The sequence below is a fragment of the Phycodurus eques genome, chromosome 23, assembly GCF_024500275.1.
Source record: "Phycodurus eques isolate BA_2022a chromosome 23, UOR_Pequ_1.1, whole genome shotgun sequence".
In the NCBI taxonomy this organism is placed as follows: Eukaryota; Metazoa; Chordata; class Actinopteri; order Syngnathiformes; family Syngnathidae; genus Phycodurus; species Phycodurus eques.
The window spans coordinates 3,178,603-3,203,209 of record NC_084547.1 but is presented as its reverse complement, the minus strand read 5'-3'; the positions used below and the strand labels follow the sequence as shown (position 1 = coordinate 3,203,209).

Below are 24,607 nucleotides of genomic sequence, written 5' to 3'. Positions count from 1 at the left end.
CACCCTTCGCTTATTGAGTCTGGCTTCTTATTATCCTTAAAGGTCGTTCATCTTAACCCAGAAAGTTTTTTTTTTTTTTTTTTTTTTTTTTTTTTTCCTTAACACAACACCAATGTCAAATTACATCCGTCAGATGAACGATAATACAAGAAACGCTAAATAACAGGAACTGAATTCACATGACGCATAAATGAGCTGCTTTCTGGCCAAATAATTTATTTTCCCAGGGGATACCGATGCTGTGGATGTTATTTATTTATTGATATATTAATTTAAAAAAAAATTTTGCAGGCCTAATTGGTTTCAATTGTGGTCTCCAACCTGATATTCTTAATAGCACACCTCCACATCTCTAATGACGCGAGAATAGTCTGGAATTAATGATTTGCGTGAGGAGTGTACCCAGGCTTCACTCGGGAGACGCACTTAGATGATCGGATTACGCCTTTTGTGTTTTAATCAAATTTGTTATTTGATGGCGTATTCATGTGGGCTTTATTTCCTTTCATGCGTCGCGGATTCATTTGCTCAAATGAGACGTGCTTTGCAAAGTCGCCCATCCACAGCAAATCCACGCGCACGCCAGGAGGCTCGACTTAGCGCTGTTTTGAAGAGAAAGGTGCAAACATTAAGTGCGGTTTACGGCAGGTTGACAGGATGTCTCCTCTCTGTTTGTGTGTCTCCTGGCAGCGTGGATCTGGTGCACGCCCAGCTGCATGTGTGCTCCGGCCGCAGTTTGCCGGAACTGGGCCTCCGACAGGACAAGATCCGGGTCAACGGCTGCGCCATCCAGTGCAGGGTGACCACCGAGGACCCGGCCAGGGGCTTCCAGCCTGACACCGGCAGGATCGAGGTAGGACGCGTAGCAGTTGCGCTAAAACGTCCCCAATCGTGCTGGGAGGAGTATTGCAGCAAAACCTTCTTTGTTAGCCTGAACAATATCAGAAGCACCGAAGCGTTTGTTCAGTGAAATTGTATTAATTGGCTTCCGGGAGTTTATTCTCTTCATTTCGCAGCGTTTCTCAATTTTAGCTAATTTAGTATAGCCTACCATTGCGTGTTAGGGCGGATTGTCATGCCACCGCAAGCGGTTGAGCTGCCGGCCCACTTTCAATCCCTTTTTTCTTTTTTTGAAGAAGAAACGGAACGAGCGCAAACACGTAAGAAGCGTATTCGTACATAAGCTTACCCATAGCCACAACTCACGGCGAGTCGGGTTAGCCTGTTAACAGCTAGCCAATTCTACACTGTCATCCGCTGACGCCCGCGTCACTCACCGGGTCAGGTCAGGCTTTTTAAAGCCATACACCCTCAAAGTCACGGATACTACAGAGGAACGTAAGGAAGTCCTCAAAAATAATAACTGCAACTCACGTGTGCAGTACATGTTACTACGTTTAATAGCAAATAATCACCCGATTACTCGAATAATCAAATGTAATGAAATGTAATTTGTTATATTACTTTGAGAAAGTCATTGTAATAGTTAGACAACTGTTCGATTTTCAAAAGGGTAACTACCGTAATTGTAAGCAGCTACATTTCCCGAGCCATCTTCCTAATAGTGTAAACACGCCGTATATACAGTGTCTTTTCAACAGTGTCTTTTCAACACGTGCATTTGTCGTGCCGTCGGCTGGCTGTTTATCGCGACTTTATCTCATGGGCCTTGCAAGCAATCCAGTGTTAATGAAGGGCCAGTAAGTAGATGTTTTATTTATTTTATTCAAGATAATTGTGAGCTCTCTGGGAAGCAAAACCCCAACTTAAATGTTTGTGCTGTATGCATTACAGCACGATGTTGACCAATGTTTAAAGTCATAGGTCCACACACAGGATGTTTGAAGAAGCTCTACTTCCTTGTCTCGTCTCGTCTGCAGCTGGCGACGCTCTAAATGAAGTCTAGCCGTTGCTCTTGTCTCCTTTTAAATTGGATTTAATTTGCCTTGCGCTATTGACTTTCCCGTAAAACAAATCATCAGCCTATTGAAGTGAGAGGATAGGGGGGGAGGGTGGCAATTGGTTTTTATGTGCGCAAAGATTTGTTTCAATCAAGGTATTCATTTATTGCCCACATTTGTTTTTAGTTGTGTCGCTCAGTTAGCTCCCGCCCATCGTCATTAACTGGCATATTGGAGTCTAATCCGGAGTCTAAGTGCAGCGTGCACTTCCGTTGGCTTTGAGGCCAGTGACATTGTCACTTTCAGACGATGTCACTCCCCGCGTGCGTTTACGTCGCCTGCGCTGTACATACTGAAGCTTTCCGGGGAAAATAAATAAATAAATTAAAAAAAACGCCCAGCATCATGGTCGTGAAATAGCTTGCGACCTTGCTACTCTGGTGACTTTTCTGCCTGCTTTGCTGCCCATATTTTCCTCCGTGTTCCTTCGCTCACTGCGTCGCCTCTTCCCCTCCCACCCGGTAAGAGTCTTAAAACCACGCGCGTATTTTCCTCTCGTCGTCGTCCCCATCGCTGCCTTCAAAATCCCCACCCTGCGCTCGCCTGTTTTCATCGCTCTCATCCCGCTATTTGGGCCCGCATCAACCACTCCTCCCCGCCGCCCCTTTCCCCTCCCGGCGCTCCCTTACACCACTTTGCCATGCCGTTGAGTTATGAAACATGTTGACACAGTGAAAACCTCCCCAGTCGCCATACATTATGAATGAGCCAAACACAATCAACACAAAAACTCCAGGATGGAGCAGTTTGAGAGATGGTTGAATAAATGATGAATAAAGGGCAGCGACAAGGTCATTTTGGCAGTGGGGGGGGGGGTTGTCAGGTTGGGTGCGTCTTCGTTTCTCTTGGCTTTGACAATTTCTTTCCTTTTTAGACTTTGCTAAAAAGTAGAGCGAGTGCCTTCAAACATAATTATCATTCAAAGCAAGCTGTGGAATTGGTTGTTTTGGACCCCAAACTCTCTGAGACCTTGGACCGCATTCAAAATATTTACCCTGCACCAATGACTTTGGGTTGATGTGTGAAAGTCTGAGACAAACCATCCAGCGTGACCGGCGTCTTTTTCGGAATACTTCCAACATTTCTCTTGATGGGCAAACCTCAAAAAGCCTCCAGTACTTTTAAAGTTGTCCCCCCCCCCCCCGCCGGTATTCTTTTTAAACCGTTTCCATTTAAGAATCACTTTCAGTATGTGATGCAGTGCAGCTGTAGTTCACCATATAAAATTAAGTTGCTGTTTATTACCCTGCTGACTCGTGTCGATCAAATCTGAGAGCTCTTATCCTGTCGTGTTTGGGATTCTGGAGGTGGACCGAGTCAGTGAGCCTAGTCTATCTCCCGGCAAGTTGTAAAAAAACCCATTTAAAAACAAACAAAGAAAAAAAAAAACAATCGCTTAAAAATCCACGATACAGCAGCGGCGCGAACGATGTGCCACGATATAGTTGAGGAACACAGTATCGTCGCTGTCGATCACTGTCATTTTTTCACGTTGTTCTGTCTCCACGTCACCCGTCTTTTTTAAGCATTATTAGCCATTTTTTAAAGTATTGAAAATAGCTTGAGAAGAAAACTATTTACTCTGTTCAATGCTCAACTGCCTGTTATGAAACTCCGCCTCTTCCCCCCGCGGGAGCTGTGTGGCTTTATGCCGCCTCAAGATTAAAAGTTTTTTTTTTTTTTTTTTTTTTTCTCTCTCTCTCTTCATCAATCTCACGCGCCACATTTCCTTCTTCAACGCTAACTCCCCGCTGCTCCCATAGACGTGGAATGCCCAAGACTTGTCTACCTCCTGTCTCACGTTTCTTCATCCTCACTACCTCACCTCCATCCCCGGCTTTCTCTCGTCTTCGTCTCCTGCCCCAGCCCCTTCGGGCCGATTCCTGCTGTTCTTCAACCCTCTGTGTTTCTATTATCCGCCCCCTCCTGACACCCGGCGCCTCATTTCACTTCCTCCCGCTCCCATCCCGCTGTCATGTGCTATTCAGTGTGCTTGTTTTCACCGAAGCAAACCGTGTAGCTCTGGAGAGAAGCATAACCCTTAATCTTGCAGTGTTTACCAGCAGGAATGAAAAAGCGATGGGGGCAGTGCATCTTCTCCCCTTATTGTTTTTCCAGTTGGAATTGGAAAATAAACAAATAAACAAACCAAAAAATCCTCATCATTTCCCCCATACATCATGTGTCTCCATCCTAATGTCTTGTCGTCAGTGTTGATGCGCGTCAGCTTTTTCTTTCGTCCGAGCGCATTTGCATCCATCGATCAATGTGACAGCGCCGCGTGATTGATCGATGGAGCCGAATTATTTTCACGTTATTTGATGTGCGCTTCCGTTATCGGCCGGGAATTGAGTTGGAATGTTTGTGGCCTGACTTTTGAGTTTTTTGAGATGCAAGCATTCGTTCAAATGTTATATATTTTTTGTGAGCTCAAGTCAACTCGGTCCACAACAAGAAACAGTTTCGCAAATAGTGAGAAATTCATCAAAAAACAGGAGTAGGAGGACTATTCTTCCTTTGTGTCCGCATGACTGTATTATACTGCCTCCCGGTGGCCAAGGCGGGCACACCAGAAGGAGCAGCACAATGAATTGCATTGCAGCATTAAATCGTGACGCACAAATTGTTTTAACTCTTTACATACGTTGCCATGAGTACTGTTTCTGACAGTCATGTCCACATATTGGCGCAACTGTACACGGTGTACCCAGAACGCAATTGTGTGTTTTTGTGCCTTTCTGGTGCTCCACTGTGGCTTTTCCTCTTCCTGCGCGTCGTCATTTGACATTTCATCCGGCCAAATATAGCCAAACAGAAATCGTCGCTCATCGTCCCGAGCTAGACATTTTAATTGCAAAGATTTGACAGTTGAAATTGATGATAAATGTTCACCACGTCGTCCCAGCTCTCAGTCAGTAAGCTTGAGACTATTTGTGGCTCTGCTCACCGCACAGCTTAATGGAATATTCGGGGAAACTCCCGTGGCCCCCTAGTGGCCCTTTCTGAAATGATCTGCGGTGAGAGGACAGGCCCGCTATTACACGAGGCAAGTCCGCGTTTAGGATGTCGCGACCTGGCGCAGACAATGCGATTAGTAATGATTACCGGTTTCTGTGCAGAGTGGGCAAGCAGCAAAGCTGCGTATTCATTCAGGGAAATTGGTCTTGCAATGGACTACGTTTGTACATTTGAATTGACTTGTCCATTTATTTTCCTCTGCTCATCCCTGGTCACGGGGGCAGCATTCTGTATGCTACAGTTGTTTTTTTTAGCCGACAATGGAGCATACAGGTCAGCTCCCACATTTTAATTTTATTTTTTAAAAATCTAAAATAACTGCAAACAGCCAAATACGTGAGCCTGCTGACAGGGTGGACTTTTTTGGCTATTGTTAGCATTTTATGAGCACATGGTGGACCTTCACTTAGCAACATGATTCAGTTAGCAAGCTCACTGGGTACAGTTGAGCAAATACGTTTTGAATTTCATTTCAATTAATATTTCACTTTGACAGAGTGGACATGCAGTGTTTGACAGTATCCAACTACACAAATAATATGATGAAAATGACGCCATATGAGTGTCACTGTCGGCTGTTTCAGTCTCCATCGTAAAAAAACACAAAGTGCTCGACGTAATGTCGCTGAAAACATCAGATGGTTTCTTAAAAGGGGACGCTACCCCATAATGACAGGGTGGACACGTGATATGTTCAATGTGATTGTGAAAAGGAATATACAGGATCAAAATGACTCGATTTGTCCAAAAAGTTTTTTTGTTTGTTTGTTTGGTTTAGTGTCATCGAACCACTAAGACCTCAAAATTTCATTATTCTATATTTTCATGATGACTGAGTGTTTCTGATGAGCACTCTATAGTGTCATTGATATTTTTGTACATTTATTTTCAAATGTCAGTTATATAAGAGTCGTGAGTCGTTAATGATACACAATTTCTGCTCTCTGCGCGTAGACCGTGACACGTTGCTTTCATCTCGGCGTAACGCCGTGCACAATAACGTCTGCCCTATTTTTCACGATACTTATTGCTTCTTGGCCCGCATCGTGTCTCCGCCATCTATTTTGTGCCCCTTTACTAATTCACATCGAAATCTTCCAAATGGAATTCTCCCTGGGCCCTCAATATTCACCTTGTCTCCGGTTTCCTCAATAAAAAAACCCTTTCTTCTGCAGCCATTTTTCAACTGTTTATCTAAAGGATTTGTCTCCATTTGTCTGCGCCGTCCTCATTTCCTCATCCTCGCTCAATCCGGCCCTGTTTTTGCAATATTTTCCTTCTCTGCGCGCTCACATCCTTCACTTGTCTATAAATACAGTGCGCGTTATTGTTGTATTGGATTGGAATACGTAGAGTATGTGTCAGTTTTAATCAGTTGGCTCTTTTTGCTTCTTTTTTAGCATTGTCTGCGCATAACACAAGTGAGCCGCCTCTCATTTGGTAGAGTAGCGATATCAGGTTTCTGGCTGGAGGGAAGTCAGCTTTTGTTAAGAATCCGAGCAAGCGTTTTCTCACCGAATGAACAAAATCCCCTCTATCCGACAGTGGTTTCTCGACATATTCGAAAAAAGAATGGTACTTTGTCTCTATAGTTGTTATATGCGTGCTAAACCAGGCAAATTAACAGTGAATATCCCTTGCGGATGGCTACGTTTATCTATCCATCACCATCCATTCATCTATCAAGCTATTCTGGAAGCATTTAAAGCTGCGGTATGGAGACGGAGTTTCAATAATTAGACGTGTGCTGTATATTTTCCGGCTGTCAAAGATGTAGTGCCTCATCGAGTCGACCACTTGTCGGCGAATGGCACGACGGCGGACTCAATTATGATTTAATTCCCCATTCTGCAGCCTATCAGGGTGTTTTCTGTTTCAAAAGCACGAGTGTGAGTTGTCCGTGTCAAATTAGGGAATATGAGCTGAGGAGCTGCCGTTGGACGTGATGCACTTTCAGCTTGATTCACCTTTAATGCCGGAGTCTCGCTGAAGCCATCAAAATGTGCAACGGAATCGGCATCCTCGCCCTCTTTAAACTCTTTTAAAAGGTCAAAATGATGGAAGCGTCAATGTTTTTGAGCATATCAAGCACTTATTTTCTCTGAGGTGCACATTCACAATCAAATCACGCTCCCTGCGGTTGCCGAGTAACCTGCTCATCGCCCCACAGCCAGTTTGACACCGCTCCCTGCTCACCGCTCTTCATCACTGCCTTCAGTTTATTCTTCTCCCCTTCACCGTTTCCCCGCTCATCTTTATTCCAGCTGTCATTTTGTTAATTTTGCTCACGCCAAAAAAACTTTAATCTCGTCCCCGCCTAATAGCTTTTGTGTCCAGAAAAAGGACGCGGAGTCCTCCTTTTGTGTGTTCAGCGTGCGCCTTGTGTCTGTTTCAGCCCGGCGTTATCAGCCCGCGCAGACATATCCCGCGCCTCCCCGTTCAAGCGACGAGCACTCGGAAGATCGAAGGCAGGGAAGAAAGGGTTCGACAGAGGAGTGCGGCAAGAGATTAGCGGCGAAGCGGGTGTTGTGACCGAGTGGACAGAGCGAGTCCGCTTACGCTGAAGCACGGCGGGAGTGTGTCACCTAAAATGACATAACACCCAGTGTGAGTTTGAAGTGGCGCAGTTGGTGGGCGGATGCGTTAACCCGCAAGTGGGCAACAGCGTGCAATGTTTGCCGCCGATATCGAGTAGTTGTCCGTCGTGCAGAAGCAACGCAAGGTGGAAAAAGCGTGGAAGGGATTTTTTGTTATTTTGTTTTTTTTTGGAAAGCGTCCACCGAATGAAAGAAGAGCGGAAGGGGAGTCACACACTTTGGGCTGTGAAATGTCACATCACGCCGGCCTTCTATTATGTTGGTCAAAAGGGCACGATGGGCATGCCGAGGCAGCAGGGCACACAACAGAGAGACTGGATTCTATTCCTTGACAAGCATCTCAATGGAAAATGTTCCCTTTTGTACTGGTCTGCATCATACAAATGGCTGCTTCTAATATTTTGGCCGGCAGACAAGGATTATTCAGACTCGGTTGTGTAACTGTGCAAAAACACCACTGAGTTATTTTTAAGGGAATATCTCTGCTGTTGTTTTGATCGTGGACGCTTTTCAAAATATGTGCGTGGAGTAAAAGTGTCATTGCTCGATTGTTGTTGGCATCTTTTTTCCATGACGCTTAAAGAAAACAGCGGCGCCTTAAGAAACGAGTTTCGTTCGTTCCGTGACCGCACTCGTTCCGCAAAACACTCTCAAATCATCTTTTCCTATTAAAATGAATGGAAATGGCATTCATCTGATCAGGCCCCCCCCCCCCAAAAATAAAAGCCAACAAACATTGCCGTTATGCTATTTTATGAGGACAAATAGCACTCCATAATATTGTACTTAATGAAAACAGCTCATCAGCACGGCTCTAATATTAGTTGTAGGATAAAGAATATATGTGAGTACTGTTAATTGTCTGTTTACATGTAATGCGGCACTGTTTGTGCTCCACCGCTTAAAGGGCTAGCACACTGCAACAAGTATGCTATTTATTGTTAGCATTAAGCTAGCAGACTGAAAAGCTAAGCGGTGCGGTGGTTTTAAATACACAGGGTGAAATTCTTTTTGTTTTATGTTTATTTTTAGAGTAAACCAGCTGGGAGTGGCATTAAATAGCTTGAAGACTCATTTATTTTATTTTATTTTTTTTTGAAGAAGAATTGGTCACTATTTGCCAAAGTGTTGCTGATTGCAAAGTGAGTCGAGCCCCTGCAAACACATACAGCACACGCCGCATTCTTCTTCGTGTGGAGTTGCGCCTAACTCTCGTCCTTTTAAATGTCACACTGCTAATTAAATTTACCTGACGTTGCGAACTTGTTTTTTTTTTTTTTTTATAGCAGTGGCTGGCCGTGCATCTGGTTCCTGGGTTAGCCTACCGAAACCACTATTTTTATAGAAATGGTGGAAATATGAATATTGTCCCAATAAATCAACCTCAACTTAAGCTATAACGAAACCCTGAAAATATAAAGAAAAATGTCTCTTTTCATTGAAAGTGAGTATAACTACGAATTAAAACATTTCTTGGCTCTGTTGCCATTTTGCCTGAGCTGGATTCTCAGGACGGACTGCAGGTGTTCACCAGTGAGGCGACTCCTTTGTGATGTTTCCATCATCGTCATCCCAGAGAACAGCTACTCGCACAGACATGGGCGGTGTCGGTAAATGTTTCGATACTACATTACCCAGAAGGCTTCCGTAGCGGGAAGTGTGGGTACTGTTGTCGGTTGAAGAGCGAGTACGGGTTTTCCGCTCGGGGACCGTAAAGCATCGTTGTGTTTATCCACGTTGCTTTTCAATGTTTAAATAAGAAACAACAGATGTAGCTTTATTATTATTTTGCATGAATTTGAGATCAGTTGGGTTTATAGATTTGAATTTGTGCCAGCATTACTGATTGTGAATGTCCTGGATGGATTACATCGACATGGCAACACATTGAGGATGAAATCTGATTGGAGCAAAAAAATAAATACGTCTACACGTACTGGAAACAGTGCAGCTAAGAAGAACGCGACAAAATGAAGAGAATCGGGAGCAACATTGCGATTAAATTCGTACATTTTTATGGAACAAACATTAGAATTTAGTTTGTAAATGTAGGTCAGTGCTTCAGATGGGGTTTAGGCCCACCATTGGACAAGCACTGGTAAGTGCTTTAAAATGACAAGCTAAATACTCAGGCGTCACGTGGATAGCCGCACACTTCCCTTTGTGTTTTCCGAATCCATTAGCTCTTATAATGCTTTCCCCGCAACGCTGAATGTTTCATGTATTGGCTGTAGGCTGGCAGGGCGCAAAGTATCCATCCTATCACCCGCGCTGCCGCCAGGTATCCCGTCCCTGACAGCGTCGACACGCGAGGTGATATGGATACTATGATGGCACAGAAACGCCGCTGCAGAGGATTCTTGGAAAGCTGTCGTCGTCTCCCCAGGGCACGCTAATGGAGTATTTAGAGCGACTGAGGCGAGGGCTGAGATGTGAGAGAAGCAGCCCCCTGCCTGTGCAGTGGCGCGTTTCTAAGTACGATCCAATATCTAATAATAGTCCGGCAGCTTGAGCACGTGGACGTGGTGGACGCCGCCCTGGCAGGAGGTCGCCACACTGACGGCCTCTTGTTGCCTCAGAACAACGTTGTCGGAACAATGTTGTTTAACAGCTGCTCGGCGCGCAAAAAAAACAAAAAAAACAACAACATCCGTCCTGCTATGAAGCGCCACATCTGAGCTGCATTTAGTGCAGAATAGGCCATTCATAGATGCGGCTCTCAATAAATTGCTTTTCAAAAAAGCACTTTTCATTGGATTTGTTGGTTACGGAAACAAAAGATAAACAGAAGGCCATCTGTATTGGAAGTATTATTGTCGCTAAATCACTCCCTATAATCATCAAACGCATTTGTAAACCATGAAGTTGATGCCCGCAGATAACCTTATCGTTTTTCTTTGCCGTCTGTCGCTACATATTTTTCAATATCACACCGTGTTTGAAAATGAGCAATATTGAGAGCTGCTCAGCATCTAACAACCAACCCTAAAGAGCCAGCGAGTGCTATCATAATTAATTTACAGTAAATGTTCCGTCGGGAAAAACGGCAAAGAAAAAGCATATCAACAAAACTTAATGGGCAATTGCTTCTTTTTTCGTCATATCGAGATGAGACTGAAGCCTTGGTTGGCATTCGACGACATTTCTCCAAAGAGTATTATTATTAATACACACCTTCGCTCCTCGTTCATGTCGCATCAAAACAGACGCGCGAGCGTGAGTCAGCGTCAACAACCCTTTGCTCGCTATTGGACGCTGCAGCTTCGGAGGCGCAAAAAGAGAGCGAAGCCAGCTTGTCCATGTTGGGAAAGTGCGAAGTTGCGTGAGGTGCGCGGCATGTGGCACACATACAAAGCAGTTTGGCCAATCAATGACTTCATTTCTCATTTGGATGAGCGATATTTATTTATTTTTGCAGGTTAATCCCACAGGGACCCGAAGCAAGGGTTTTATTGAACAATCAGAATATGACAATATCACGGGGGAGTTGAATAGTATAGAGTAGTATAATTGAATAATTTTTTGCATTTACCTGTCCTGAAACATTTGCAGTGGTGACATTTCAAACACAAGTCTACATTTCAGTTGAAGCTTCGCATTTGTTTGTTGACATCCAAACTTCGGCTCCTGCAGCCAACGCGAGCGACATCGCTTGGCCACGCAACGAAGGACGGAGGGAAAAAGCTTTCGCATCGTTCAAGTCCACCATTCCAAGACAACCTTTCGCGCCACTGGTAGCAGCTGCCAGGCGTCCGTGTTCAGAATACAGTTCCGAGAACATCATTCCTAGATGTAGCGAGCCGGAAGAGTGGGCGCGGGGGCTCAGCAAAGGCAATAAAGGGACGTGCCAGCGGGAGAGCTCGAGTTCTCTCCCTGGCCGTCCTTCGCGCGGCCATCTGAGCAGAGTGCGATTAATCATCCCGCTTCGAGCCGATGCCGTGACACTCAAAAATCTTCCCTTCTCCAGCCAAGCATTTGCATGTTTAGTCTTGTCAGTGCTGCCGCTACAGCCCCGTGTTCAGCTGTGTGTGCGTTGCCATTTATTAAGCATTCTATTTACCACAGTGCCGCCGGTGGTTATGACCGGTCCCGCTGGTCAGCGGCCGTTGTTGATGTTGTTAATTAGCCGCACGTCCTCGACGGCCCGACGGACTGGCGGGTAGGGTGGGGTGGGGAGAAAAACAAATGGTGCACGTGGGGCGTGATGGACTATTTGACAGATGAGCGCACCTCCTTAAAATTAGCTTATTGCGCAGCTCGCCGGCGTCAACAAATGGACGCGCGTGAAATTAACGCCGCCATGCTCAATCAGTCTCGCGAGTTAATGAGCAGAGGGGAGATTTCCCCGAGGGGATGAAGGAACCTCATTGACGGGGAGAGGGATGAGGCTTCTTTGGGGGAAAGAGATGTCGTCTCCGAATCAAAGCGAACAATTAAAGATGTACTGCAAAAACGGAAGACCCCCACCAAGGCCAAACAAGCCTAATTTGGAGTTGTACACCTTCATTGATCTCCTGAATATGCGTGGCTTTCTCATTCAGCTTCGCGCATAATTCAATGAGAAATGAAGGGAAATGTCCCCCCAAAAAACGCTAGTTATGTGAACACGGCGCCAACATTCTTTCTGCTACCTGGAAAAAAAATGTGTGAAAATTCCACTGCATTACATGAGAGGAAAAAAAAACCAAACACAAATAAGAGTGCTGGTATTATAAATAATAGACTATGAATGTACTTTTTGCACATTTTCCTGGCTGACGTTCGTGCTTGCCGTTGTATTATTTTTCCTCGAGACACCTATTAATTTACCGACTAATTTCCTGCCCGTAGTTCATTACTCTCGGCTGTGGTGCATTTCTGTGTAAAGTTTTCCCGTTTCACCAAAGCACTTATTCTGCCGTTTCGCTCCTCTACATTTCACGTGATCTTAGCGTTTAGCATGGCTTCTCCATTATCGCTTGTACTTATGCATCTCTTGAATCCTTGAAGTCGACACTAAACAATAAAACGATGCTATATCATCAATACAGTTCATAAAAAAAAAAAAAGACTGTCGGTGGCGATTGAGATGAAGTCATGTTGCCCGCGCGACGAGAGATGGCGGCACGAAAGGGAAACCGGCATCACTCGCTGGCTGGGAGAGGCGAGAAAGAAATGCATAGACCGCGCTAATGAGGATGAGCTGCAGCTTTTGGGGGAGGAAGCGCGACTTTATCCCGATGTCAGGCTAATTCTCGAGTCAACAAGCAGCCCTGGCGGGATGCGGGGCTGCTCGACATTTTTAAAAAGGGATCCGGGCCCTGTTTATGCTGCTGCCCCAGATAATGCTGCTAATATGTTTTAAACAGCTTGAGCCCCAGGGTGGCTGGGCCTGCATCTGCTCACTGTGGGGCCCAATGTGAGAGGAATCCATTTGAAATTCCTCGGCCTCAAGGCTGGGAATACGTGCTCCGACTTAATATCCGTACATTTGAAACAACACGACAATCATATTGTGACAAACAAGTACTATTAATCAGGATGCAAACAAATACGCGTGGCATCTCATAGTGTGTGTGTGTGTGTGTGTGTACACTTTTTGATCTTGGAGGAAGCCCAGCGTCTGCTTGTTGGCACTCTCCCGACCTCACGGAAAAGGCCTGGCATCCACCGGCGGCGTCAGGGAGGGGGCACACTGGCACAAAAAAAGAAAGAAAACAACAAGAAACTGGAATTTGAAAGCGCCATACATCCCGACAAGCGCTGTAATCATTGCGAGAGGACGCAGGAAGACACGCGAGTGCTGCGGAGGGAACTAAATAATAGATGGCGAGCAGGGAGAGCAGACTAATGATGGTGGGATTTCAAAGTGTCAATGAGTTTGAAGTTTAATAGCGCTGATCCTGCCAGCGTTTGGTCTTTTCCTAAATTTCCTAATTCCATTGAAGCAGGAAAACGGAGGGGGAAAAAAAGAAGAATTCGACTCCGACTAATAAAAGGATCGAGAAAAAAGACAACAATAGAAACAAAAACAAAACATTTTCCAGTTGTTTTTCTTGACACACTTGTTTCCTCTTTGTGCACGCAGTGTAATTTGTGGCCGTAAAAGTTATGATTACGACTGACTGTTATTGTTTAACGTCTCACACATAGTGTAAGTAGATCAAGGCTGAGGAATAATGATCAAAGCGCTTATAAAAATAAGAGAAGGACGAAGGAGAACCTTCACCGACTATTTTAACATTTCTCATTACGACAGAATTGAGTTTATATGCTAACAACAACAGGCCTGTATTCCTCCACAGCATTCATTTCCAGGCTCGCAACTGTATCACAGGCTAATTCATTAAGTTTGGCTGATGAGAAATGTGACTCGTTAATTCACAAGCAAGGAGGGGTCAGGAGCAAAATTGGACGGGTTGGAAATTAATTTTGTGCGTGCGTGAGACTGAGTGAGTCCATCAAGCAGCTGCGGCACCCGCGCACATTCAGTGCTGAGATTTGGGGCGCTTTCCCTGCACGCGTGTCGCATAACAACGACAACGTTGCCCGGTGCGAGCGCCGCGCTTTTGCTGCCGATGGAGACGTCAAAGTCAGGCCGGCAAAGGTGCGGAACGAGAGACGTTGCGTACGGATTACGAGGGATCGCGTCGTATCGGAGTCGCTGGAGGATGCCAAGATAAGAAGAAGTTGGATAAATAATCAAACAACTCACACTTGCGTCGTTTTGGAGCTACTTTAGTTGATTTCCCGTTTTCCTGGGTTGACTGTCATTATTTTCAAATTATTTTGCACCTCTATAGTTGCCTTCTGCTGATATTTAATTAGTCCCAGGCCCAGGTACTCGATGCACAGCCTGCCGTTGCCATGCAGTCATGGACACGCATGGAAATCTTTCTGACACGTGAAATGAAAACGCATCAATTCCGCAATGTTCAGCGCGACAATGACGCGTCTCAACTCAAAAATTGATCGTATTCCATTTCGACTGTGGTATTCGTGCCGGCCAGCGTTAGCCTGCGAATTCGTTGTCTGGCCATCGCGGCTGCGACACAGAGTGGGGAAGAGGAGCTCTAATGGCAGGCAAATGGATTTGTGGCAGCCGGCCACATTGGATCGACTGGGTGCAGTCTGTGGAGCTTTTAATGGGTTATAATATATCTGGCCGCACTCGGTAGACGCTTTATTAGGTATAGAATCTCATGAGAGCCGGGAGAAGAGTCGAATCAACTATTCTGCCTTCGCAAAGGTACCAAAGCTCAGTTTTGATTGAGCTAAGCATCAAATGTTATCAGCATGATTATCGAGAAATGAAGTTTGAACAGTTACCTCATGCGGCCCCCTTTTTAAAAGTTCACCATTCATTATTAATGAGCACTGTGTGCACATGAGTCACATTGCATCAGCGCTCTAAGACAAGCTACATCTATGGCACTTTTTGTGTGTGTGCCGAGGTTGGGAAAATGTTCACGCACATTTTGTTTTAATAATCCTCCCTGGACTGTTCGTTGACCGATGATTCTCACGGTGATGTTTCTTCTCGTTTCGTCAGTGAGATTGCGCCGGAGTGCCTAATGAAGTGGCGTCAACACATTACACCTTACACCAAATTTAAGATGCACGTTGGCATAGTGATTGCATTTTTTTTTTCATTTGTGAACTTTATTGCCCCATCTGCCCATCAGAATTGGAACTCGGTGAGGAGAAGTTTTAACAACGATTGTGCCGTGTTGAAGCCGTCGATGTGCAAAGGTACAAGTTATGTAACAGATGAGCTTTTGTAAAAATGCCTGTGCAGATGAGAGTCGGTCCTTTTGTATTGCGCCACATTAATGTGCAAAACATGAACATTTTATGCCACCTTACTCGCAGCGAGGCAATTGGGAACATTCGCCCACTTTTCCTGGAACAATCGTGAAGAGGAGGAAAGTGACGAGGATGCGCAAGTTTGAAATTAGGCGTAATGAAAGGAGGAGGCGGCGAGGAGCCGGCTGACGAGAGGGGGAGCACGGCTGGGGTAGGGATGGTGAAAAGGCGACGGAGGAGAAGGTGTGGAGAGATGAGAGAGCCTTGTGAGGAGGCGAAGCAGAATGGGCCTTAATTGATGGAACATTCAGACAGCCAGGAAAGCGGGAGCAGCTTCTCTGCCGCTCATTAAGGTCATTATACCTCCGTCTGGAGCACAGACGCGCACACGCTGGAGAAATTGAAAGGAGAAGCCAATTTGGTCGCGTATCAAAAATGAGCCTTTTGATGAGCGGGAGTTCCAGGACTGAGTGCTTTGTTTGTGTCAGAGCAGTTAGCGCATGCTTATCGATGTGGCGGCTCTGCATGCAACATATTTGTGGCCCTGGCCTGTAATTGCTCTGCTCAAAGACGGTGCGAGACGCCGCCGACGTCCACTTAAGAGCGCACAAAAGAGGAAGAAAAAGGACAAAAATGACTGAGCCAAATGCGGTGCTGACACGGGGGAACGAAAGAGAGACTAAATGGAGAAATTATTCCATGGACACCGATGGCCGAGATTAATCACGAAAACAAATCATTGTCGGGGTGCAGACGGGAAATCGAGGCGAAAGAACATTATCGGCAAAGATGAAAGGACATCTTGTCATGTGATTTCAGTGGCAAGCAGCGGACGTGAGGAACTGTTAAGCAAGACACGATTTCAAATTGTCACCATTGACCGAATCATCGAGTCTTCAGTGTTCCATTAGCAATAAGTGAATGATGTCAGGATGAGTCACTCAATAGCAATATTGAATCCAATCAGTATGCCCGCTCGTTAACGGTTTAACGGGTTGAGAGTGAGTTGGTCGTTAGTGAGCGCAACGTTGGTGGAATGAGTTTTAATTAAAGCTGGGGGCGGGGAGGCGGGGCAACAAGCTGCTCCGGAGCGGAAAGCTCCGGAGGAAAATCCCATTAAGCCCTCGCGGCACCGTGATCAATTCCCAGACTCCACAATGAGTCCGTCTAAAGGCCTGTGTGTGCAGAGTGTTGCAGGCCTAATGACCCAGCGCATGCGTCGCTTGTCCAGTCCACGTCAATGCTGCTCAGTACCCAAGTCGCTCAGCGGCAGCCTCCGCTAGCTGATCGCAAACAATCACGAGGTTGACCATTTGGTGTGCCGAGTCGGACTGTTTACAGCGAACTCGGGGTTAACTGAACAAAGATATTTTGTATTCGACTATGATGCGATGAAACTTAAGTCATAGTCTATAAAGTGATGACATTTTGGCGACAAAAATCGCTGTCCTTGTTCGCGGTCCCGCTGTTACGATCGTCGTGAGACTCGGAATAGCCAAAGCGAGCGAGGCTAACCGCTCAGCTCCACTAAAACAACTGGGTTTTGCTTTATAAACTCGAGACAAATTCCTTGCACGTCAACCCTTTGTGAACATCCAACACTGACCGTGCTTTCCAAATTGTACACTGCTTCTTCTTTTTCTGAGCAATGCAATAAGAAAAAAAGCTATGACGCACTGGCGCGGTAGTCAGAATGGGCCTATTCAGAACGACTATTTTAGCGCTCAACTGCAATTACAACGCGATCAATTGGAGGTCGCACGCCGCTGTCGCACGTGCCCCACATGCATTATTTGTTTGCACTTGCAGGTAAACAGTTGTTGAACTGAAGCTGAACTGAAACTGAGAAAATTTAGCTGATTGAGTCACTTGACAGTGTTTTATATTTTATTGCTTTTACAAGAACAAGCTCGCTGTGAAATATTAAAACCTAAAAGAGGAATTTTACAAATAAACAAGTTCCAGCCATTTTATTGCTAGAAAACAAGAATTCACAAAAACATTTCGAAATCATCATGTTTAGGCTGCCATGCAATCATCTCTTCATGTATAATTCAGCACGCGCAGAAAGATGCTTATCTCTGGGATCCATTGCAATGCGCTGTGACAAAACTCACATTTGCTGTGCAATCTTTTTAGTCACAAACAAATCCGTTTCAAACATCGGGACTCTCAAACTTAATGAGGAACTAAAAAGCTTGTAAAGGTATATTTGGAAAACCCGAAGCACTGGTCACACATTGAGGCACTTTCAGATATGAGTAAGGGTAAGCATCCAGGGAGCGACGGATTTTGAAGAATACATGTCTGTGGAATCCCCCCCGCCGCACTGATACCTTGACTTCAATTATTAACATTGTGCCTGGGCTTTTGTGTGTGGGATCAAGGGACGTCGTTTTTTCCCGTGGGTTACTGCTGTGCCGTCGCTCATCTCCGCCATCTTTGTGTCCCAAGGGGAAAATTAATATACAGTGGTGCCGGGAGATAGTTGAGTTTATGTTCCGTGGCGTGCTTTTAACGCTAACCCGTCCTAGCTAAAGTCATCTTTCCCCATAAATTGAAATGCCATTAATCTGTTTCAGCCTCCCAAAAAACAACAACCAAGTGTTTTTTTTTCATAAGAAAAATAGGACTTTATAAAGCATACAGTCATGACATAATTAGATCAAATGTAAACAATTAAACAGTTTTTGCCACAGTTTTTGATTCATTTCAATCGACATTGTGCCGCTCCTTCTGGTCTGGACGCCTTGGCCACCTGGGGGCAGTATAATGCAGACAAACAAATATGCTGTTCATGGAGACGGTCCTCAGTAAGCTGCAGTTAAATTAGTTTTCAGAGAGGATAAAGAATATATGGCGATGAATATTGTTAATGGTGTGCCCTACATACTTTGCTGCAAATAACCATGACCGCAACACTGATGCTATCCTTCAGCCTGTCAATGGCATTTTGTATTCTTTGTTAGCGTTAAGATAATCTGGCTTTCCCAAAGGTGAAGAAGCAACAAAGTAATTGTCTTTGTTTTGTTCAGTTTGACAGTAATCTCAAATGTTTGCTTACAAATCAAAGCAACGAATCGGCCGAAGGACGGTTCGTAACTCTGCAAAACTCGGGTAAATTGGGTCACTCGTTTCTGAAGGCACCACTGTACTTCATATACACGAAAGCAAAACCAGAGCCTTGTGTAAATATGCATTCATTAGCACGTGCACAGACAAACATAAATGTCCTTTCCACGCTTTTACGAAGTGGAGGACAAAATCGAGCATTTGTCTTCAGGTTAATTGCTGTGGTTGTGAGCATTGGCCGAGACTTTCGAGCTGCCGCAGAAGGCCGCGCAGGGCGCTTCCTGCTGCGTCTCTGCAGAGCAAGACAAGCGTGCCGAGTTCTTCCAATAACCGGGGCGACGCAGTGGCTTCGAGTCTGATTACGTAGGCCATATACAATAAGTATACGTGCAGTAAAGTGAAACAGGAAACATCTGTCTTGCTGCGTGTTTGATTTAGTATCCTGACGGGACAAGATTCTCTGCGCAGCAATTCGATTTAAAGCAATGTTATGGCCAAATGACTGCCGCATGTTTAAAAATGCATGGATGCATTCTGCAGCACTGTTTATTTGGCGCTTTTCACTTGACTGGAATGCTCCTGCCATTTTGATTTGTCGGTTTTCAAAAAGGGACCGTCTTTAGGGAGGCGGCCCTGGGCTTTTACGGATACAATGCGTTAAGATGCGTTCACTCCATTTCCAGGTCCCAGGCACTTTATTTTTTGAAATAATTTTTTGATTCTTTGCCGCATTGCAACAGTAGTTGCTTGACACCTGCTGTTCGACACCCGTATACGGACACAAAATGGACAAATAATCAACGTCGGGCTCCCACATGTGAAATTGCCACCTGGGTCCTTTTTTTTTTTTTTTTCCTCGAGCAAATGCAACACAACATTGCCTTTGAGCTACAGTCACTGATCTCCGGCCTGTCCCCTTTCATCATTTGAAATTGTTACGGGGGAAAGGCTTAAATAAGCGTCAAGCGGCACTGTTGCATTGCAGAACCCACAGAAATAATGTCAAAATAATCAGTCTGAATAGTCATGAACAATACAGTGGTGCCCTGAGATACAAGGGACCCGACTTACCAGTTTTTCATGATAAGAGACATCATTTGAAAGTTTTCTTTGTTTTGTTTTTTTCCTCGAGCGCAAACCAGGGCTATTTGAACATAAACTGTGCAGCAACACATCTGGACAGATGATATACCACCAGAAGGAGCAGCACAATGAAATGAATTGCAGCATTAATTCATGATGCATAAACCTTTTAATTCTGAGTGCTATTTTTCTCATGAAAAACAATCAACATTGGGGGAAAAAAAATGGAATGGAATGGATGAATGGCATTCATTTCAATGAGGAAATATGATTTGAGATTTTTGCCCGCTTGCACAGAGCAGGAGATCATGGCTGTCTTGGTGGAAGGTTTTGTTGAGTGGAATTAATAAATCAGAGACTTTTGTATCAAACCGCTATTGTGACGCGCATGATGTCAATGGACATTTACATTTTCTGTTGTCGTCAATGTTCGCAGTCCTGGGCAGCGGCGTTGTCTGCCGACATTGCTGGCACATCACCAGAGTGGCACAACATTGTTCTAATTACAATTGCGCCGCATCTCTCGCTTCCAGGCCTCGAGGGGCTCCGTATGTTGCCGACTTGGCCCCGGCCCTCGCTTCCCTTCCTCACATTTCCGCTCTCGCCTCCTCTTCTCTCCTGCCAAGTGTTTTGGAGCGCTCCGCCCTTTCCCACTTCTCACTCATCGCATGCTTTTTCTTCTCCCTCACCTCTGCCGCGTTCTCGCCCCCATTTGCGTCTCGCATCTCGCTCGGAGTGCGGGTTAGTTCCATGCTTGCATTTCAGCCACTTAGCAGACGTGATTGCGCTGTCTTCCGCCATTGTGTTCAAAAAGATAATCTTGCAGCTTTTGCCAAATGAATTGCCAGCGCTTGGAAGTGGGAATTTGGACGTCAAATAAAAGCAATCATGGTGAACGGGAGCGTAACTGACACTTTGAGCGAGAAAAAGGGCTCTTAACAACACTGCCGGCATTCGTCCGCCAAGCACCGGTAGTGCACTAATGAAAACACTAAATCTTCCTGACAAATAATGCATGCATGCATCCAACATGGAGGAAAATCTATCATCGTAAAATCCCCAGTATTATTTCAGGGCCGCTACAGGTGGCCATATTGGGGTTCCTGCTACGGCTGTGCTTTATGTGGCTGGTGTGTTATCTCTATTGCGGAAATCTGCCATTTCTGGCGCTTTTTTTTCTTTTTTTCCAACTGTATACTTACTTACTGTAATGCCCTCGCTTGCGGGAAAGGAGAGCCACAGTCACCAATGGCCTTTTCAGCAGTTTATGCAACACACAGACACTACAATAAGCACAGGATTGTCTCCGCATTTTATGGTTGCAATGGAACGTATACCAGGTTTGTAAGCTTTTTGGTTCGTACCCCTTCCAGGTATTCCGGAGCGGCGAAGGCATGGGAATCCGTCTGGACAGCGCCTCGGCCTTTCAGGGCGCTGTCATCTCGCCGCACTACGACTCCCTGCTGGTCAAAGTCATCGCCAGCGGCAAAGACCTGCCCACCGCCGCCTCCAAGATGAGCCGAGCCCTGGCCGAGTTCAGAGTGAGGGGCGTCAAGGTAGGACACCTGAAACATTACCGTTAGTGTGGAGAAATGGGGTGGGGGGGAAGCTTGCTGTTGATGGTGTTTGTTGAGGCTATACTGCATGAAAAGGCTAAAAAGTTATTGCTTCATCATAATGTTTGTCTTCATTTAGTTCAATATGAATCTAAACTCATAAAAACAAGCCAGACAAAACCTGGCAGACAGACAGATGGACGCTATTTCCATTGATTTCAATCGGAAAAAATACTTCAGCGTGCCAACTGAGTCTAGGAAGGAATTCAGTTTGTGAGCCAAGGTTTGATTGTATATCATAAAATTAAAACAATGCTTTAAGAGTCTCGTTAAGTGCGTAGAAAGCCGGCAAACGCGTCGAGGCGAAGGTCGCGGTGCGATATTAATCGCCGCGCCGGCCAGCTCGGGGGGCTCGGCTCGGGATAAACCTTCGCTCGCGTCTGCACACATTCATTTAGAAAAGGAGTGAAAACATTCCGTTTCAAGGTAAAACGAGAGCGGCGGGGGAATGAGAGGAAACAAATCCTTGCCGTTTTGTGTCGTAAGGTAAGTAATTGTTCGAGGCGTTAATGGACTCTTGCCAGTGAAAGTGGAGATTTTTAAAGGCTATCTCAAAAATGTCAAATATAATGTCCACTTAGCGTTGTATCATTTAATGTACTCGTAAAAAAAACAAAAAAAACAAAAAAAACCACCCATGGTTTGAAAAGATCCATCAAGTATTGAGTTTAGTTGCTTTGATTCTTCACAAATCTCATCCACGGTGAGAGAAAAGTCCAGCCGGTTTTAGTCAAATTGACATTTTCCGTATTTACGCCCATTTTTAAATATTATGGAGGCGTATATCGAGGCCAGGTGTTGTCGAGTTGACTTCATCCTCCACCTGGCGTCCCTGCTCCAATTTGTCACTGATTAAATCTCCACAAGAACACCAGATGGGTTGCAGGTTCAGAGAATCTGGCTTGCGTATTTTGGCGCTAACGTATGTGACCGCCTTTTCCCCGTAATTGGGATACATTTCCTCAAGCTGAACACAAGCATATTGCAGCGGATTTGCGGCGAGCCAAGTAATTAACACAATTCTTTGTGTGTATGCTTTATACTCACATGACGCAAGCTGACCAGTGCAAGAAATGCAGCGCATTCGGATTGCCGTCGACCAATCCAAGCCGATCTGACAACAAAAGTCTGCATTCCCTGTTAAAGACTCTTACAAGAGTAAGCAAGTCTGCACGAGTGCGCCCTTGACAAACAATTTGACACGGGACAGATGCGTTCATTTGTGCTCTCGCCAGCATCAAGAACACAAGAAGAAAGAGGAAACTTTGGAGATACTGAAGGACAAAATAATAATTATTTCTGTTGTAGTGTGCTGACGAGAAGTCCGCACAGGTCAAGCTCGATCCACTCTCAGGCGCGGCAAATGAGACGGCGCTGCAGATGACTCGTGCAATTACTCGGGGGTGACGGCGGGAGCGTCGCGAGATGACGGCCGTGTGGGCAGCGAGAATAAAAGAAAAACAAATTGGCTGGGTTTGAAAGTAGGCAGCGGATGATTCAGTCCGCTGAAACGGCAGATAGATGGAAGCGCTTTTGCTTTTGTTCACCAGCGACACGCTTTCAGAAAGATCCACGCACCAAACGTACAAGTGATACGACAATCTCGTTTGGAATGGTTGACTTGCAGCTGCGGTAAATTAGCGGGGCTGTGAACGCACCTGCTGAAGGCATCTCTGGATTCAGCAGAGGTGCCAGTTGTGCTCATTAAAACTTTTTCTGTTCACCATAGCATGCAACCTGGGGAAAAGAAACAAAAAAAACAGCCATGCCCCTATATCCAGTTCATCTGCGCATTCGCCACACAGCGTATCCACTTGTCCTCCTGAGCAAGTGCCAAGCGCTGTGCCGCAGCACAATTAGCCCTCAACCAATTACAGCGCGTGCACATACATCAGCATTTGCGTGTGGGCACATTTTGGGGCAATTATGGGCCATTCGACCACCACCGCGGCTAAACATGGCCCCGCAGAAAAGAAGGAAAACAATGAGGATGTTTCACGTCGATGAGGCAAATGTGTGTGATTGCCAAAGTCTTGACCATATCATTGTTTTTTTTTTCTCTCTCCTTGACTTACGACTGCAACAACTTGCGCGTTACTAGCCATTTAAAAAAGAAATAGATAAATAAATAAAACATTTCCAGGCCCGGAATAAATTCAGCGCCTTAAATATCCTTACATCCCGAACATGAATGAGAATGTAACCGGGTGTTTATGATCTCATTCTATCGCCGTCTGTTTGACTCGAGCCTCCTTTTGAGATGAGTAGCACTTTGAACAATGACTTCAGACAGACTCGTTAACGCGTACACGAGAAGCTACACGAGATGTTTCGGCGACATGAAGGGGAGCGATGTCGCCGAGAGCACCTGCTGCTGTTCCTGTTGCTGTTTGGGTCGCTGACTGAGAACAAAAGTCTCCCTTCTCATTCTAATGAGTTTAATTATACGGCTTGTGCGCTTGCATTTTGACGGCGCCTGTGTTCATGAATTGTCGACGCAAAGAAAAATCAAAATCGATCGACTCAAACCAAGAAATCACGTAACACAGCGGCTAACGCTGTCTTTTCATTAGCAAGGTGGATCAGCATCACGGTGACCTTGGGCACACAGAAAAAAAAAACGGTTACACCTCGACGCTTTATCGTCCGTGTCGAGCCACTTTAATTGAAGGCGCGAGGCACAATGGTCCCCGGGGAGTCTCCCGCTTTAAATCTGTGAGCACGCAGTAAATATGGTCCAAATGTTGTTGTGCAACCAGAGATAAGAAAGGTCTCTACCGCTATCAAAGTGTCAGGATCTTCCGCAGGAGCTCTTTTTGTATTCATTTCAGTTGCCTTTTTGTCTAACAAGAGATTTGAGGCTATCAGGTGTTAGGTGGCCCATGCAGTTGCTTTCCATTAAAGTCAGAATCTGCTCGTTGCTTGTTACTGGACCATTTTTATTTCTTTATTTATTTATTTTTCATCCATTGGATGCCATTTGTATGCGTTTACTCGTGACTCGTCAAAACTAATGAGACCGACACCAGGAAGTCAATAACCCGTTTTGCTAACGTTCAAGTGCAAAGGAAGCAGTGATGAGGTAAAAATGGTAAAAGCCGCCGAATGAACTTGGGAAAAAAATATATATTAAAAATGTTAATGGCTCGTCTGACGGCGGCGGGAGGAAGCAAAGCCAGCCAGACGGGGAGAAAAGGTCACATGGAGGAAAGACAATGAGCTGTTCATTAAAGTCACCATGACGAGGGACAAATATTTTCTCCTGGTCTTGACCAGAAATGCGAATACAATGGACGGTCACCATGTTGAAGATGATGGAAAGAAGTAAATGGCGCATTAAGGGTACTCAATCACTTCAGCACCCCGCCGGAACGAACGTTGGCAACTCTCGACCATTTCTCTTCCACTTGTGCCTGCTCTCTGATCTTAAGTGCAGAATGTGGTAATAAACCTGCTCAAAGCGACGTGACAATAC

The 24,607-nt window shown here is 45.3% G+C and overlaps 1 protein-coding gene across 1 annotated transcript in view; it reads left to right on the top strand.

The window, feature by feature from the left end:
* Window positions 1-24,607, top strand: part of LOC133397808 (pyruvate carboxylase, mitochondrial-like) — a 101,117-nt gene that overhangs the window by 26,138 nt on the left and 50,372 nt on the right. The window contains exons 11-12 of the mRNA XM_061669124.1: window positions 691-853; window positions 20,890-21,072. Of these exons, the coding sequence (XP_061525108.1) occupies window positions 691-853; window positions 20,890-21,072 (346 nt within the window). The remainder of the gene's footprint in view (window positions 1-690; window positions 854-20,889; window positions 21,073-24,607) is intronic.